Source organism: Trachinotus anak, unplaced genomic scaffold (assembly GCF_046630095.1).
Source record: "Trachinotus anak isolate AG129_WGS33_773 ecotype Australia unplaced genomic scaffold, CSIRO_AGI_Tana_v1 ptg000016l, whole genome shotgun sequence".
Classification (NCBI taxonomy): domain Eukaryota; kingdom Metazoa; phylum Chordata; class Actinopteri; order Carangiformes; family Carangidae; genus Trachinotus; species Trachinotus anak.
Window position 1 is genome coordinate 22,611,102 of NW_027273867.1, and position 14,187 is coordinate 22,625,288.

The 14,187-nt window shown below is 43.0% G+C and overlaps 1 protein-coding gene across 7 annotated transcripts in view; it reads right to left on the reverse strand.

Moving 5' to 3' along the window:
• Nucleotides 1-13,960, reverse strand: part of col11a2 (collagen, type XI, alpha 2) — a 45,052-nt gene extending 31,092 nt beyond the window's left edge. For 3 of the 7 annotated variants that reach the window (XM_071500957.1, XM_071500956.1, XM_071500955.1), the window contains exons 1-2: nucleotides 13,435-13,960; nucleotides 627-788 (exon numbers count right to left, since the gene is read on the reverse strand). In XM_071500957.1, the coding sequence (XP_071357058.1) occupies nucleotides 627-788; nucleotides 13,435-13,552 (280 nt within the window). In that variant the 5' untranslated portion in view covers nucleotides 13,553-13,960. The remainder of the gene's footprint in view (nucleotides 1-626; nucleotides 789-13,434) is intronic. The other 4 variants (XM_071500959.1, XM_071500961.1, XM_071500960.1 and 1 more) reach the window with 4 other exon arrangements.
• Between the last annotated feature and the right edge of the window lie 227 nt (nucleotides 13,961-14,187).

The following is a 14,187-nucleotide window of genomic DNA, read 5'->3' on the forward strand; positions in this document are numbered from 1 at the left end:
ACACATAATTATACTTAAAATATCTTCGAGCAATCTCACCTGGGGCACAACAGCCTCACTAAACCCCACGGAGCTCAGTTTTAAATACATTCAAACATAAAGAGCAACCTGCGAGGATAATTATAGGCTTCTGAGCTCTGGAATTCAACGTAAATATTAAATATTGAACTCTGCTTTAAGTTAACGTGCTCCACAGGAACGTTACCTTCTTTCTGAGGAAAATCTAAACATTTGGTTAACTTATTTTCAAAATTAGAGTTAATGTGATTAATATTAAACATAAATTTGCTTTACTGTAAAACAATTTTGTAAACCAAACTTATTGTGACATTGGTTATATTTAATACTTAAAGTAAAGTTCAGTTTATTTCAGTTTCATCCTGAGGTGAACTCAGCCTGTGAACAGCTGAGCTTCCTAAAGTCTGAGAAAATGATATCTGTGTCTTATCAGGCCTCCAACATTATGACAGTGCAATAATAAATCGCATGAGTGCCTCCTTAAGTACGACAAAATGAAACTTAGATTTAAACTCATAGTAACTTGGACCAAACACCCTTATGCCAATTTACAGAGCAGTCTCCCCAAATACTCAAACCACCTGATGTCGGGTCCAGCTGCAGCCTACCTGAGAAGAGCTGCTTGGTGGGGGCAGAGATCTGGGCCTTCTTGGAGATGCGGTAAGCATGATCGGGGCTGCTGGAGCGACGGGATGTGCAGAAGCCGGGGACTTTCTTCACGCCCTCAGGGAGAGAGGGGACCTGCAGAGCCCGCAACACATCCACTGGATCTGAGGGACACAGCACGAGGAAGAGACTTGTCATTACATATTTTCTGCACAGAGCACTTCACTCTCTGGTTTTCATTTGTCACCGTCACTGTTTGCGTTGAGGTGCACATACAGTTTCTGATTCCTCTTTTGGGCAAATAAGGTAAATCTGTGATCTCCCGGTTAATGGAAACAAATTCCAGCTGCAGCTCCACTTCATGAGTTAAACACATGAGACCTGTGTATATTTTACTCCTACACCTCAGTAATTTGGTTTAAATCCAGAATAGAGGAGAGTTTTATCTTTGCAGCTGCAGAGACCAAACTTTGCCCAGAAGATAAAAAAAAAAATGTAATCTTGGAAGTGATCTTAAATATTCTTGTCATTAATGTGATACAGAGGCAGGCATGAGTGATGTCCACAATGGCTCCCACTGTACATTTAGGTATAATTTAAGAAAGGAAGCACTGTGCCAGGGCGAATGGGCAACAGTCCAAGCCACATATATGAACCAGAGCAGGGCAGGTACAGTAAGGCTCAGTTTAAATCAGAGCACAGACACTGTCTCCTATTCTGCTCATTTATCAGGCAGCTGAAACAAGTGGCTGTTGAAGTGACAGCACTGAGTCAAAATGAGTGTTTATCTGCGGACGCACAATCATTTCACAGTTTAACCTGACACGCACAAGCACACAGAACTGCAGGAATGCACAGACACACACATACAGAGCAGATATACAGTACGCAGTCTAACATCACATAAACAAACACACACACACACACACACACACACACATACACACACAGATACAGACGCTGTACCACCAGTCTCACATCCTGCCTCCAGTTTCACACGCTGAGGTCAACCAGTCTGTTCCTCCGCCCTCAGTCTGAGCTGTGGTTTACCTTGTTGGCTTTCTCACATTGCTCAAAGGCACTGAATCAGTCTGTCAGGTTTAAAGACACGGCTCTAACCTCTGGAAGTCAGAGTTTGATTCCCCTTTATCACCTGCAATGCTGCAGTAAATACTGCGCTGTAACACAATGTGGATAAAAGTGACCAGGTTATAATTAATTTCCCTAAACAAGCTGTGAAGCAGCTGATGAAAGTAAAGAGTAACGACACCACAGAGGGAAAGTCACAACTATCTAACGTGAAAAGTGCTCCCTGATGTTCGTTGCTCAATGTTTGCTCCTGTAAAATCTCACTGTTTTGGAAACAAACATCCTGAATGAACTGATCATTTTAAACATAATTTACACTTAGTTTGACATTCAGCACTTATTTTACCACTGCAGGCGTTAAACCTCAAAGACGAGCGGATCTCTAATTACTCACATCGGCTGACTTGTCCTTTCTTGTTGTTACAGAAGAGTATTTTGGTAAATGCAGTGGTTGGTGCATGAGACATGAGAGATTTGTGACAAGATAATCAGATAAGATAAGAAATACTTCATTTATAGAGAAATTCACAAAGGTCAAAGGTTAGGGTTACTCTTGCTGCTTTTTGTTTTATACATATTCAAATCCTGCTTATTGAGATAATTGGCTAATCAAAGCTTGGTTATTCAGTGAGTCTGTGGTGAAAGGCTAATTTTTGTTGGTTCACTAAGAAAACAGCTCTACATGCTAAAAAAAATAACTTTTTTATATGTAACTGCCGAGACGCTGAGGTGTTGTGAAACCTGCTGTCTAATTCAAAATGGAATGACAAATACACTGATGCTAAATCTGCCAAAGCTTTCAGCCTGGAAACCCAGATGTAATTATAAAATCCACCTTAGACAGTTACAACATCTTGCTGGATCCCCATGGGTTTGTAAGTGAGGCAGCTATAAAGTCACATTTTCCTGAGCCTCGTCCTCCCTCGGTCTTGGCGAGTCTTCCTGTGTTTGAGGTGCACTAGAGAGCTAACTCTGCTGTTAACAGACAATTAAATTCATTTACAGCCGGCCCTGCTGTGGCACTTCTCATAATAAACTTGCAGTGGCAGCGATGCATTGCTCTGGTAAAAAAACAAACACTACAGCACAGATGAAAAGATTAAAACCAAGCCCTCCTTTGATGCAGTCTGTGACGTTACGTGATTATTTTCATTTTTCATTTAACAGCCACATTAATCATCTTTCAGGGGCTTTAAGAAGCATCACGTTTAAGAAGAAATCATGTGATCATACCAACATCAGCATCAGCGGGCACAACAGGGCAGCAGGGAAATAATTAGCACATGAGGGATCCCTTTACCATTTGGGCCACTATTGCTAAATATATGTGTGAGTGTGAGGTACAAACATAAACCTGGCTTCTTTGTATTATGAGTCTGACCACACTGTATCATAAAGTCGTCTTAATGTGCTCATCAGCCATATGTGAGGTTTTCTATTGGCCTCTACTGTTACGTTTATTGTGTGTCTGTCCTAAAATCACACTGATCCCATCAGTGGTGCTTGTGTTTAGGTGACACCCAGTGTCTCACAATTACCAGTTAGTCAAACTGGTCCACAGATGGTAATATTTATTCAGACAGAGCAAATGGTGCGTTAATACAGCCTGAGGATGTCTGGACCACAGTCCATTAACGTCACTCTACACCAGAGAGAGAAAGAGAGAGAGCAGGGAGAGATGGAGTAAGTAATGAGGGGAGAAAGAGAAGGGTGTACAACCAATATGCACTGTAATGAGATGGGAAAGTGAGAGGGAGACTGAGTGGTATTGTGATGCTACATTAACCATCTGAGACAGAAACTTCCCTACAAACAACAGCTTGAGGTCAGAAATGAACTGAAGGGAGGTTAGTGAGTGAAAAGACGTATGTGGAGAAAAGGATTAGAAGAGAGAGAGACAGAGAGCAATGAACGTCGAGTTAATCTAAAAATGGACAGAACAGAAACCAGATTTCATGCTTTTCCAGATTTGTGTGCAATTTCCAGACTTTTACAAACTTTCCAAGTCCTGACAGACATTGATTTCTTTTTCATACTTTTCAAGACTTCTGTTGAGCTGCACAGGAATGCTGGGAATGAGAAAGAGAAAGAGGGAGAGGGAGGAAAGGCAGAGGGCAAGAGAGAGTGGTTCAGGCAAAGGTGGAGTGTGTGTGTGTGTGTGTTTTGGGGGGTCAGGCAGTGACAGTAGACAGCGCGGTTCTGTGATGGCAGGATACTGGATCAGATTGCAGCCCGAGCTCCCCCAGTACGCCCAGTACAATGTGCCGCTCTGTTCTCTCTGCTGCCCGAGCAGCTCACATCTGCAGCCGGGGCCCTTCCTGCCTGGAGGACCACAATCACGACAAAAACACACCCGCAAAAACAACACACAGGGCCACAGAGGTACACACTCACACAGGCCAGGCAGGGAAAAGTGCACCGATACACCTCGCGAGACGAGGAGTAGCAAATATGAAACTGGACAAGGTAGGAAAACAGACCGCCACAGCGCACAAACTCCCTTTATTCTTCCTCTTCCCGCTCCATCGGCCCTTCTTACCATAACTGCTCACAGATGGCTGCGGCCTTTTGATGTAAATGCAGCCTATTACGCCGCTGTCATTAAGACAGGAAACAGGACACCCAGGCACGTGAGGGAAGTTACAACCAGTGCTGTAGGTAGAGATTACAGTAGCCCATACAGTTACACCTACTGACAGCTGCACTGGCTTAAGTCCAGTGAAAAAAGACCATTTCCCACAGTGCATTTGACCCTGGCAGCCAGACTAATATTCATCTACCTTAGGCTGATAATTAAACTTTAACTTTCCTTAATTACTCTAATATTGTACTGAGCAGACTCGTGTACAATCCTCCTACTCTTTCCTTTCTGAATCCTCTTTAGATTTTTATTTCATGTATTTATTTCAACAGTATAAACAGCCAAACTAAAATAATCTCTTTACTACTGGAGACAGTGATGTAAAGTTATGTTAACAGAGATCTAGTGATTCAGCATCTTGCCTAGTTTTTACGCTGACCTTGCTGTCATGCAGCAAAAATAGACAGAGAAAAGACCCATTGAGAGTAATTTTGACATCATACCAGTAATATTACACATAACTGACACCTTCACCTATAGTCTCTATGTCTATGCTGAATAACACAGAAGATGAAAAATATAAATATATTTGTTTCCATTTTAGCAGCTGCACGTGGAGACAGTGGCATTAGTGACATTTTCTGTCAAAGATTAATCAGAAATTAATTCATAATGAGGAGAAATCCAACAATTAAGGCACACGCCACCCACCCAGTGCGTTTCCGGCGTAATGACGTCAGTAGACGTATCCGCAGAGCGTAAAGGCAGTGATCAGAGAGGCTGAATAATGTCGCAATATATCTCTGATGCTCAGTGAAAACCTCACATCTCCCTTCAGCAACTTGATTTACTGCAACGCAAATAATTTCTTTTTTTTGTCTCTCTGATTTTCTTCAGCCGAGTTGTTCACTCTTTAAACTGATGTAACACATACAGCCACTAAGAACTGAGGCTGGAACCACAGTTATAATGAGATGCTGTGCGGGGTATAATGCAGCACTGTACTGTGGTGTGGATGCATTTCTTTTTTCAACAGGTGCCCCCGGACTGAAACAATCCTGTCCCTGTTACACTCAGCTCCGCACAACCACCACCGACCAAACACGCAGCCCACCAGCTTATTACGGCCTGATAGGAAACATGTGTGATACTCAGGTTAGCAGTCACTGTAAAACGAGGTGTGCCGCTAAAACTGCGCTGCCTTCCAGGGGTGTTTGGGATAGTTCAGTTCCCCTCAGCCGCCAGCAGATAGAGCTAAAGCGGATTTAATTAACAGAGTTAGGAGAGTACAGTCAGAGTCTGTGGAAGGGCTGGAGACACACACACACACACACACACACACACACACACACACACACACACACACACTGGTGTTTACATGTACACCCACTGTACAAACAGACACACGAACGACTGAATATGAAGCAGAGTCCACACCCTGTCAACTGACAGTGTGAACAACTCCACTAACACACACACACTCTTCTGCCTGGACACACACATTAGACCCTGTGTGCACACAAAGGAGGAGGAGTTCAGCTTGTTGTGTCTCTCATCAAACAAACCCAAATTATCATTAATAACACGAATAAGGCTGCAACCAATGATTCTTTTCATTATCGAGCAATCCGATGATTATTTTCTTGATTGATTGTTCAGTCTATGAAATGATCAAAAAACCTCTATCATGACTTCCAGAGCTCACAGTGATCCTTAAAGTCCTTGTTTTATCGAGTGCTTGAAAAATGACTGAAACAGTTAATTGAATCCCAAAATAAATTTTCTTTTATTGACTAATTGATTTATTGACTAATTGTTGCAGCTCAAAGGAATATGAGACTCCTATGTGGGATAGCACACACGCACACACGCACACACACACACACACACACACACACACACACACACACACACACACACACACACACACACTCACACACACACACACACACACACACAGTGATCTGAGCCCTGGGTCACTGCAGACATGTGAGGGGTCAGTTCTCAATTCACTTTAGACGAAAACCTTTATTTCCTCTCCTGGGCTTTCTGCCTTTGATGCTCTGCAACAATTTCTGTGTGTGTGTGTGTGTGTGTGTGTGTGTCCTTTCCTCCTCTGGTAGAGCTATGCCAAATACCAGACACACACTCCAGCTGACACGTTGACCCCTCACCTCTCACCTTTACACAACGACCACGTTGTTAGACACATGGTTTAAGAGGGATGTGCAATATTGACCATGGACACACACACACACACAAATTCATGTGTACACCAATTCTATGTCTCAGTATTTCATCCTCCTGACATTTTTCTGCTTTCTAAAAAACATCATAAATCACAAAAAGTCAAATATAAAACTAATTTCAAAACTGAAAACCATAAAATAAACTCCAGTTGTGTCCCCGTCCACCCAGCTGACCACGGTGGCCAGGAGTATGAGCACGGTCCTGACTGCAGGTTGTAATTTACAGCATGGAGCTCTATAGTTACGATTTATTTATAATGTCTTGTGTACACAGACAGAAAATCCATTATGAATACCCATGCTGTAAAAGGAGGTTAGTGGAATTTACATTATTCATACAGCACAAGTTTAATTATCATGTCGAAACCATGTGACCATGTCTGGGTGGCGGCTCAGAAAGGAAACACAGAACTATCTTTTGTGCGACATGAATCTCAGTAAATCCTGATCCAGGCGTGAATTTTTCTGTTCCTGAATTCCCCAACAGTAAGATGGAAGCTTGATTTGAAAACTTGAAGATCAGAGTTAAAGAAGGGGAGGAAAATTATCAAATACAAGAACAAATCTGAGCCTGGATAATCATTTGAATGGATCAATGTGAATTTATGACATAACTGAAAGTTCAAGTCAGTTGTCAAATTCAATATCAACAACTCAAACACAGACTGTGCTGCAGCTGATCTCTCTCTACACAAAAGAACTGAGGAGAGAGTTTGATTAATGATGAGAAAATGTCAATCAAAGTGAAGCCCAACATGCAGACAGCAGAGTTGCTGATCCATTTATGGGCTGCAACATGATTATTATTAAATGTTGGTGAGTTAATTTCAGCTGAAAAACTCTCAAACATTTGATTTTAATGAGACCACACCTCTGTCACCCCCACATCAGACCTGACCAACATTAAAATCACCAAACAATATTTATATAAAGCAAATTATTTCTGCAACAAACAAGGAAAACCAGGTATTCTATCACCTGCTACTAGCAGTGTTTTACTTAAGCTCTTTATCCTTTGATATTAGCTTTTTAAACCTGCCTCTATCAGCACTAATTTTAGAGCATCAGTACCAATGAATTTCACAGTCCATGTGGTTTATTTGCCACCGCAGGTCAGCGCCAACATTTACTGTATTGCAGCCTTCTGTGGTTTCTGAGTACCATTCCCTCCTATTAAGGAGCTACTGCCAACATGTGCCCAAGTCCTCTACTGTCCCCTGTGTACTATTATGTGGTCTGTGCCAGTCTGTGTGTGCTGCACAGACGCTGCCATGCTGGAGCTTAGTGTGGTTTCAGGGCTGGAGGCCACAGTCTTAGTTTGGATCTGAGGGTGGATAACTGACACCACAAGGACCAGGAGACAGTCAGTGGCTCCTTGTGTCGTGCTATCACAGTCAGACAGTGAGGGTACAAATTAGAAACCATCTCAAGCTCCTTCTGCTCTGAATGATAAGACCTGACAGTCCAGCTCTGACTGCACTGAGCTAACAAAACCTTACAGTCCAAAAATAAAGTCACCACATATTACATTAAACTAAAACAAAATTACAGAGAAAACACTAGCTACTGTCATTTACTTGGGTTCAATGATATGAAGAATTCACTGCTGACAATAAATTTAAAGCTCCTCATAGCTGGGAATCCATGTTTTGAAACTCAATCATTTTGTACAACAAAACAATGCAAAAAAAGTTAAATCTTCCATCTGAAACCTGGTCAGTTCTAATGCAGACTGCACATAATTTGTAGCAATATACAGCTTTTTATCCCTGAGATCAATTTCACCAGTCTATTGCTCTATTCCTGACAATTACATTTACTTAAAGGAGTGTGTAGCCAAGATATTTATATTAAATTACATTAAATATATCTGAATACTTACATTTGCATCAGAGTCTAGCAGAGGAGGTGACAAGTCAGACTTATAATAAAGAGAAGAGTAACAGCAGTGGGCCAAGATTGCATAATAATCATCATCAATGTTTATAGCGACACATTTTCACTGTGGAAATCCCCCACACCTACATTCTGGGGATCTTTATAGCTGTAATTTACCTGCAGAAACAAGTGAGAGGAGACGGTGGGTAAAGAGCAGAGCTGAGAGGGTGCAGGAGGGCTTTGACTGGCTGCGATGTGCTGTGTGCGTCTGGATTGAACTCACACACTCCTTCAGGGATATTGTTCCCCCAGGACTCAAACATTTCACACCTTCAATTAAACACAGACCCCTGAATATTTGCAGATAGTGGGAGATGCAAATTCAAATGTCTGAAAAATATGTTGTGTAAATGAACTGAAACGCACTGGTAGAAATCCTTTTTGCTCCTGCACTAAAGCTGGCAACACAACAGTTACAGTGATAAATACTATCTGCGGAGCACTGTGCACAGTCAGGTTGGCATTACTTATATTACTGGATGCACTGATTGGGTTATTTCCTCTTTATGAAAGTGATGCATTTTTCCATTTTTCCTTATAATGTTGTTTTCTACTTATATAATTAGAAAATTGGAGATTACTGCATTTGGCCACTTCAAATACTCCCAGAGAAGTTATGAAATTGCAGGGAGAGGTTTTCTGATATTAATTACTTTTGGCATGTTTTCCATATTTTAAACCCAGCTCTGTCTTCTAATATACAGTGGATCAAAGAGCAACTCTTTCCACTCAACCCAGTCCAACTTTTAAAACTATTTTCACATGGAGAGACTATGCCGATGTCTGGAAAAGAGATGTACATTAACATTACATGTAAAGGCACACAGCGAGTCTCCACACCCTCCTACACTGACTTCCTAGAAGCAGCAAAATAACAGTGACTAGGAATAGCATCGACAGACAGCCTGTCATTATGAAGTTGGCACACTCTCCTGTCGTCCATGTACATCTTCTGCTGGAACAGAATGCCTCCGAGGATTGACGCCTAACCATCCATCCATCCATCCATCCATCCACACACACACACAAACCACAAAATCATCACCTATGAAACCGAGAACGAAAGAAGAGCTATCTTCTGCTCACCCTGTTCCCTTCAGTCTGCAGGGCTGATGTGGTTTTGCCTGAGAAAAGCTTTTACGAGTTCACAGTTTGCGGGGATGCGATGGTTTGGAGCTAAGGGCTCAGGAGGGTTTGCTGTATGTGTATTTCAGATTTGACTTCCCTACAACCACTGTCTGGGCCTTATCTGTCTGTAAACGATGAGATTTTACATCTGCCATTGAGGCAACTGAGAGATGGAGGTGAGGTTGTCCTGCACACAGTCACAGTTTCCTGGACAAAATCATACATTTAAGCCTCTCAACAGTTGAGAGTAGTGAGAGTTGAACATGAAGTATTGAATATGAAAAGGAAATCTTAATGTATTTCAAAATCACCAGTAACCTGGTCCTAAAGCTGTGGCAGTGTTTGCTGTGTTTACATATTCAGGTTTTAATGAGATGCTAACCACTTTGAGAAGTTGGTATTTGTTTGCCCTGAGCTACGCCTCCCAGGCAGCCTGTCCTCCCAGGTTGTATTTCACCACCAAAGTAGCAATCTTACATTATACATGGTTAAGTTTAGGTTTAACCAGTGGCTGAGGTCTGTTATTCCTGGCAAATGAGGTGGAATTTGAAGGCAGAATAAGAATAAGTTCTGCCTGGGAGGCTCATCTCAGGGTAAAAACACTGTACATACTGTACAGCACCTGATGCACTTGCCTATGTTAAGTGATTTACAAAGTCTCTCTGCATTCACTAAATCTAATTTTGCACAAGAAACATGGACATGGGTGAAAAGTAAAATCTTATTGGTGAATAAATAAATCTGTATAAATCCTATGTGCACTGCTGACATCTGATGGTGACAGGCATCTGCCTAGCCAATAAAAAATGATTAAACTGGACACAATAACCTGGACAACCAGGTGTGGGTATGTACAAAAAAGCATAAAGATTAAAAATAAAGATATAAAGAGGATGGATGTGGAGCACCAGAGCCACAATGGCTCATGGGACAGTGATGACGAGGCAGAGGAAAATCATGGGGGTAAGGTTAAAGCTGCCATGTGACCAACAGAAGCCTGAAATACCACACACTTCCATACAGTCACAGGAATGAGCTGTCAAAACCCCGCTCTGCCACCACATATAGTGGCTCTATTCACCAGCAGAGAGAGGGAGAGAGAGAGAGAGAGAGAGAGCAGGGTTATGTTATGTTATGTTATGTTTAGCCAAACGGAGACAGGCTGCTCTTTGAGGAGCGCGCTGCTTTGAAATGAGGTTGGGGAACATCCATGTCAAGAAAACATTGCCCTCTGATTTTCTCCTCCTTTGAACAACACTCGTCTTTCATGCCTCCCTCGGCCCACTGCTCTCTGGGTGATGGCTGCGCCTCATCCCTCCCTCCTCCTTCTTTTTTCTAGTCTTCATTCTCCCAGGGAAGAGAGAACAAACATGAAAGATTCTGACCACTCTCTTCTCTAAATCGGTCTTTCACTGCCTGGGTGCGGCGCTGTTATAATTTGCACATCTGCTGCCGCACCGCCGCACTACGCGCGCAGGAACGCGCATCAAGACAGCGCGTCTGAGCGAGTACGCGCATGGGACCCGTGGTGCGCGCACCGGGGCGCTACGTGCACACGGACGCAGGTGAAAGGTGTGTTTTATTTGCGTCACTCTCACATGATCACAGGGTCAGATGATTAAAAAAACAAACTTGTTTCTAGAGAGCAGCCCGCTCGATGTGCCGCACACAGAGGCGCACTCACATTGATGTGGAACACATTTCCACACCCTGAAGTGGGGAAAAAACATCCACAGCGTACAGACGCATATACACAAACACAACTGTACAAAGCACACACAGACACGGACACACTAAACGCTTTCACTCCTCAAACCCCTGCGACCGAGCTGCTCCGCCGCATAATAACCTATTCATAAAAAGCAAAAATGTCTCAGGCTTCCGCCTCCAAAATACACACGGGAGACGACGGGAAGGTGCAATCGCCTCCTGCAATCTGAAATTGGAAACGGGGCCAAAGAATACACCGGAGGGGGGCTGTTTATGTTACAAAAGCCCCCTTGGTGCTTAAGCTGCACCAACTGTCCCTGCAAACCATCCAAATGAAGAATAAAGGGCCACTGATCCATCTGTCCACAGAAACTTCTAAAGCAAATTTATTTCTCAATAAAAAAAAAAAAAAAAAAGCTGGAACCGAACCTGCGTCTGAGCCAAAGCAGCAAAACTCCGCTTCCACTTAAAGCAACGAGGGAAGAAAACTTCCAGCTCAGATCAGCTGGAGGCGAACGAAAATCTCAAGTTCATCATTTAACACGTTGAGTGAAATCTGAAAAGATTTATTCAAGCATCACAAGTTTAGTCCTGCTGCTGCACTTTAATAAAAATCAGTTTTTATCTTTAATTACATTTCTTTCCGTTGCCATTCCGCATCAAGAGTCCTGAGTCAGGTCTGAACTGATGCGGATTCAGGTGGATCAATGGATTCTCTGTGTTAAAAATAACCGAGACCACTAGCGGTCCGTCGGGGAACTGCAGCGCATACACATCAGTCCCTTTGAGCTATTTACACCGGAACAGTGGCGGGAGTGGGGGCAGTGGGGGGCTGATAAAACTTTACAAGAACCTCAAGCAAAAATGTCCTGACTGGGGAAAAAAAAATGTCCAAAAAATGTTCTTCTTAATATGAAAAAGTGACACCAGTAAACTAATAAAAACAAATATACTGGACAAATACAGAATCAACTTTCCGTTCTACAAACTTGATGCAGAAATCCCTCCTCCCTGGGAAACCAGAGGCAGGGACGGGCGGACTGGTGCACAGGCTGAGCTGGTAAACACCCAGCCAACCTCACACAGTCCCTGCTTCCACACTTCACCCACAGCACAACATTCAACTGCAATATACAAATACAATTATAGTCGCCTACACATTTCGTGAACGGGATATTTATCCGAGAAAAACATCCACAGAAGCGACTGAAGCAGCTCTTTGCACCATCTTACCCCATGCCCCCCTCCGGATGCGAGGGGTGGGGGGGGCAGATATGTGTAAGATGAGCAGCGTCCTTTCAAAACTGAGGGAAATTCTTAAAAACGAAATAAAGTTTAGTGGAGGATACAGTGAAATCTGTTTTAAAAAATGATCAAGAAAGCATCTGGATGTCTGGAACGTTTGAGCTCAGCTGCTGACCTTCAGTGAGGGGACACCTGTCAGAGATAAGTCCACGCAGCGAGAAAAACTTCAACTGGAAAACGTAATAAAGTGTTTGTTTGTTTTCCAGCAGCAAAAAGTGAATAAAAAGCTTTTGTATCGTCTCTTTGATCAGTGTTTGATAGGGACCGTGCGTAACATCCATTATCGGACAGGGTATGTCAAGGTAGACGAGATTTCAGTTTCCCGATCTGAGAAATAACTTTTTCGACAGTCACAATTAATAAACAGGAAAAACAATATTGGGGAAATTATTTTGTTGTTTCTTTTATTTGAGAGGACTCTTATATATCCTGTCACTCAGATTTTTATATTTTCCAAATAACTTGTCAAAATCACCGGGAAAAAAACTGAAGTTGCCCGAAGATGTTTTCAGGAATTTGACTCCAAGTGTAGAAAGCAGAGATGAAGAGATACATTTCTAAACCTATAACATATTTAGATGCTCTGGGTCGTGGTGTTGGAGCATTTCTCGGGGAAAATCTAAAGAAGCATGTCAGGTGCGCAAGTGTCCAATAATGGATGAGGTGCGCTTTTATTACGCACACGTTTAATGCAAGTTGTCAGAAGAATGAGGTGGATTAAGAGAGAAAAACACCAAAGGTGTTAATACTCTGCCTCAGTTAAAAAGCAACAATAAACCTCACAGTTAGTAACAAGAGAAACCGTCTTACCTGCCCGAACCACGGTCGTTTGGCACACAGCGAGCGCCACGGCTACCAAGGCGAAGGATGAGAGGTCCATGCGCCATGGTCTCCGTTTCTTCCGGAAGGGACAAGCTCCAATATCCATAGTGCTGCAGTAGTTTGCCGGCCTGGTTGAGCTGTAGATGTAGGATATGGTGGAAGTTATCCTCTCACAGAAAGCCAGCCGACGAGAGGGACCCGACTGAACCTTCTGCGAGCCGACGGACAAAAAGGCACGCCTCTGGAGACGTCTCTGCCACTCTCCCGGAGACTTTCCTTAATGGGTTACCTATGTCTGTCTATGTTAATGCACAAAACCTACACACTAAAAGGGGTTTGGGGTGAATAAATATCTTTTATTTTAACGTTTAACCCCTTAGTGCTAAAGCCCCATTGAGTCAGATTGGGTACGAGTACCCAAAGTGGAGAGAGCAGCAGAGAGAGACCTGGAATCACGCTCTCTCTCCCTTCTCTCTCTTTCCCTCTACCCTTCTTTACTTTCTCCCACGAAGAGTGAGAGCGTGTGTGTATGTGTGTGTGTGGAGAGAGAGAGTGAATGGTAAAGGGGGTAGAGAGAGGGCGTGCGTAATTGCGCCCTCGGCGTACGCAGATCGACGTTGCACGGGGGAGCGTCTGAGACTGCGGACTGAGCGTTTTTAATGATAGGCCTATACAAATACTTCAGCTCACACACATGACAATGACGTCTTTCTTTTCAGCTGTGAGTAAGTGGTTTGATGT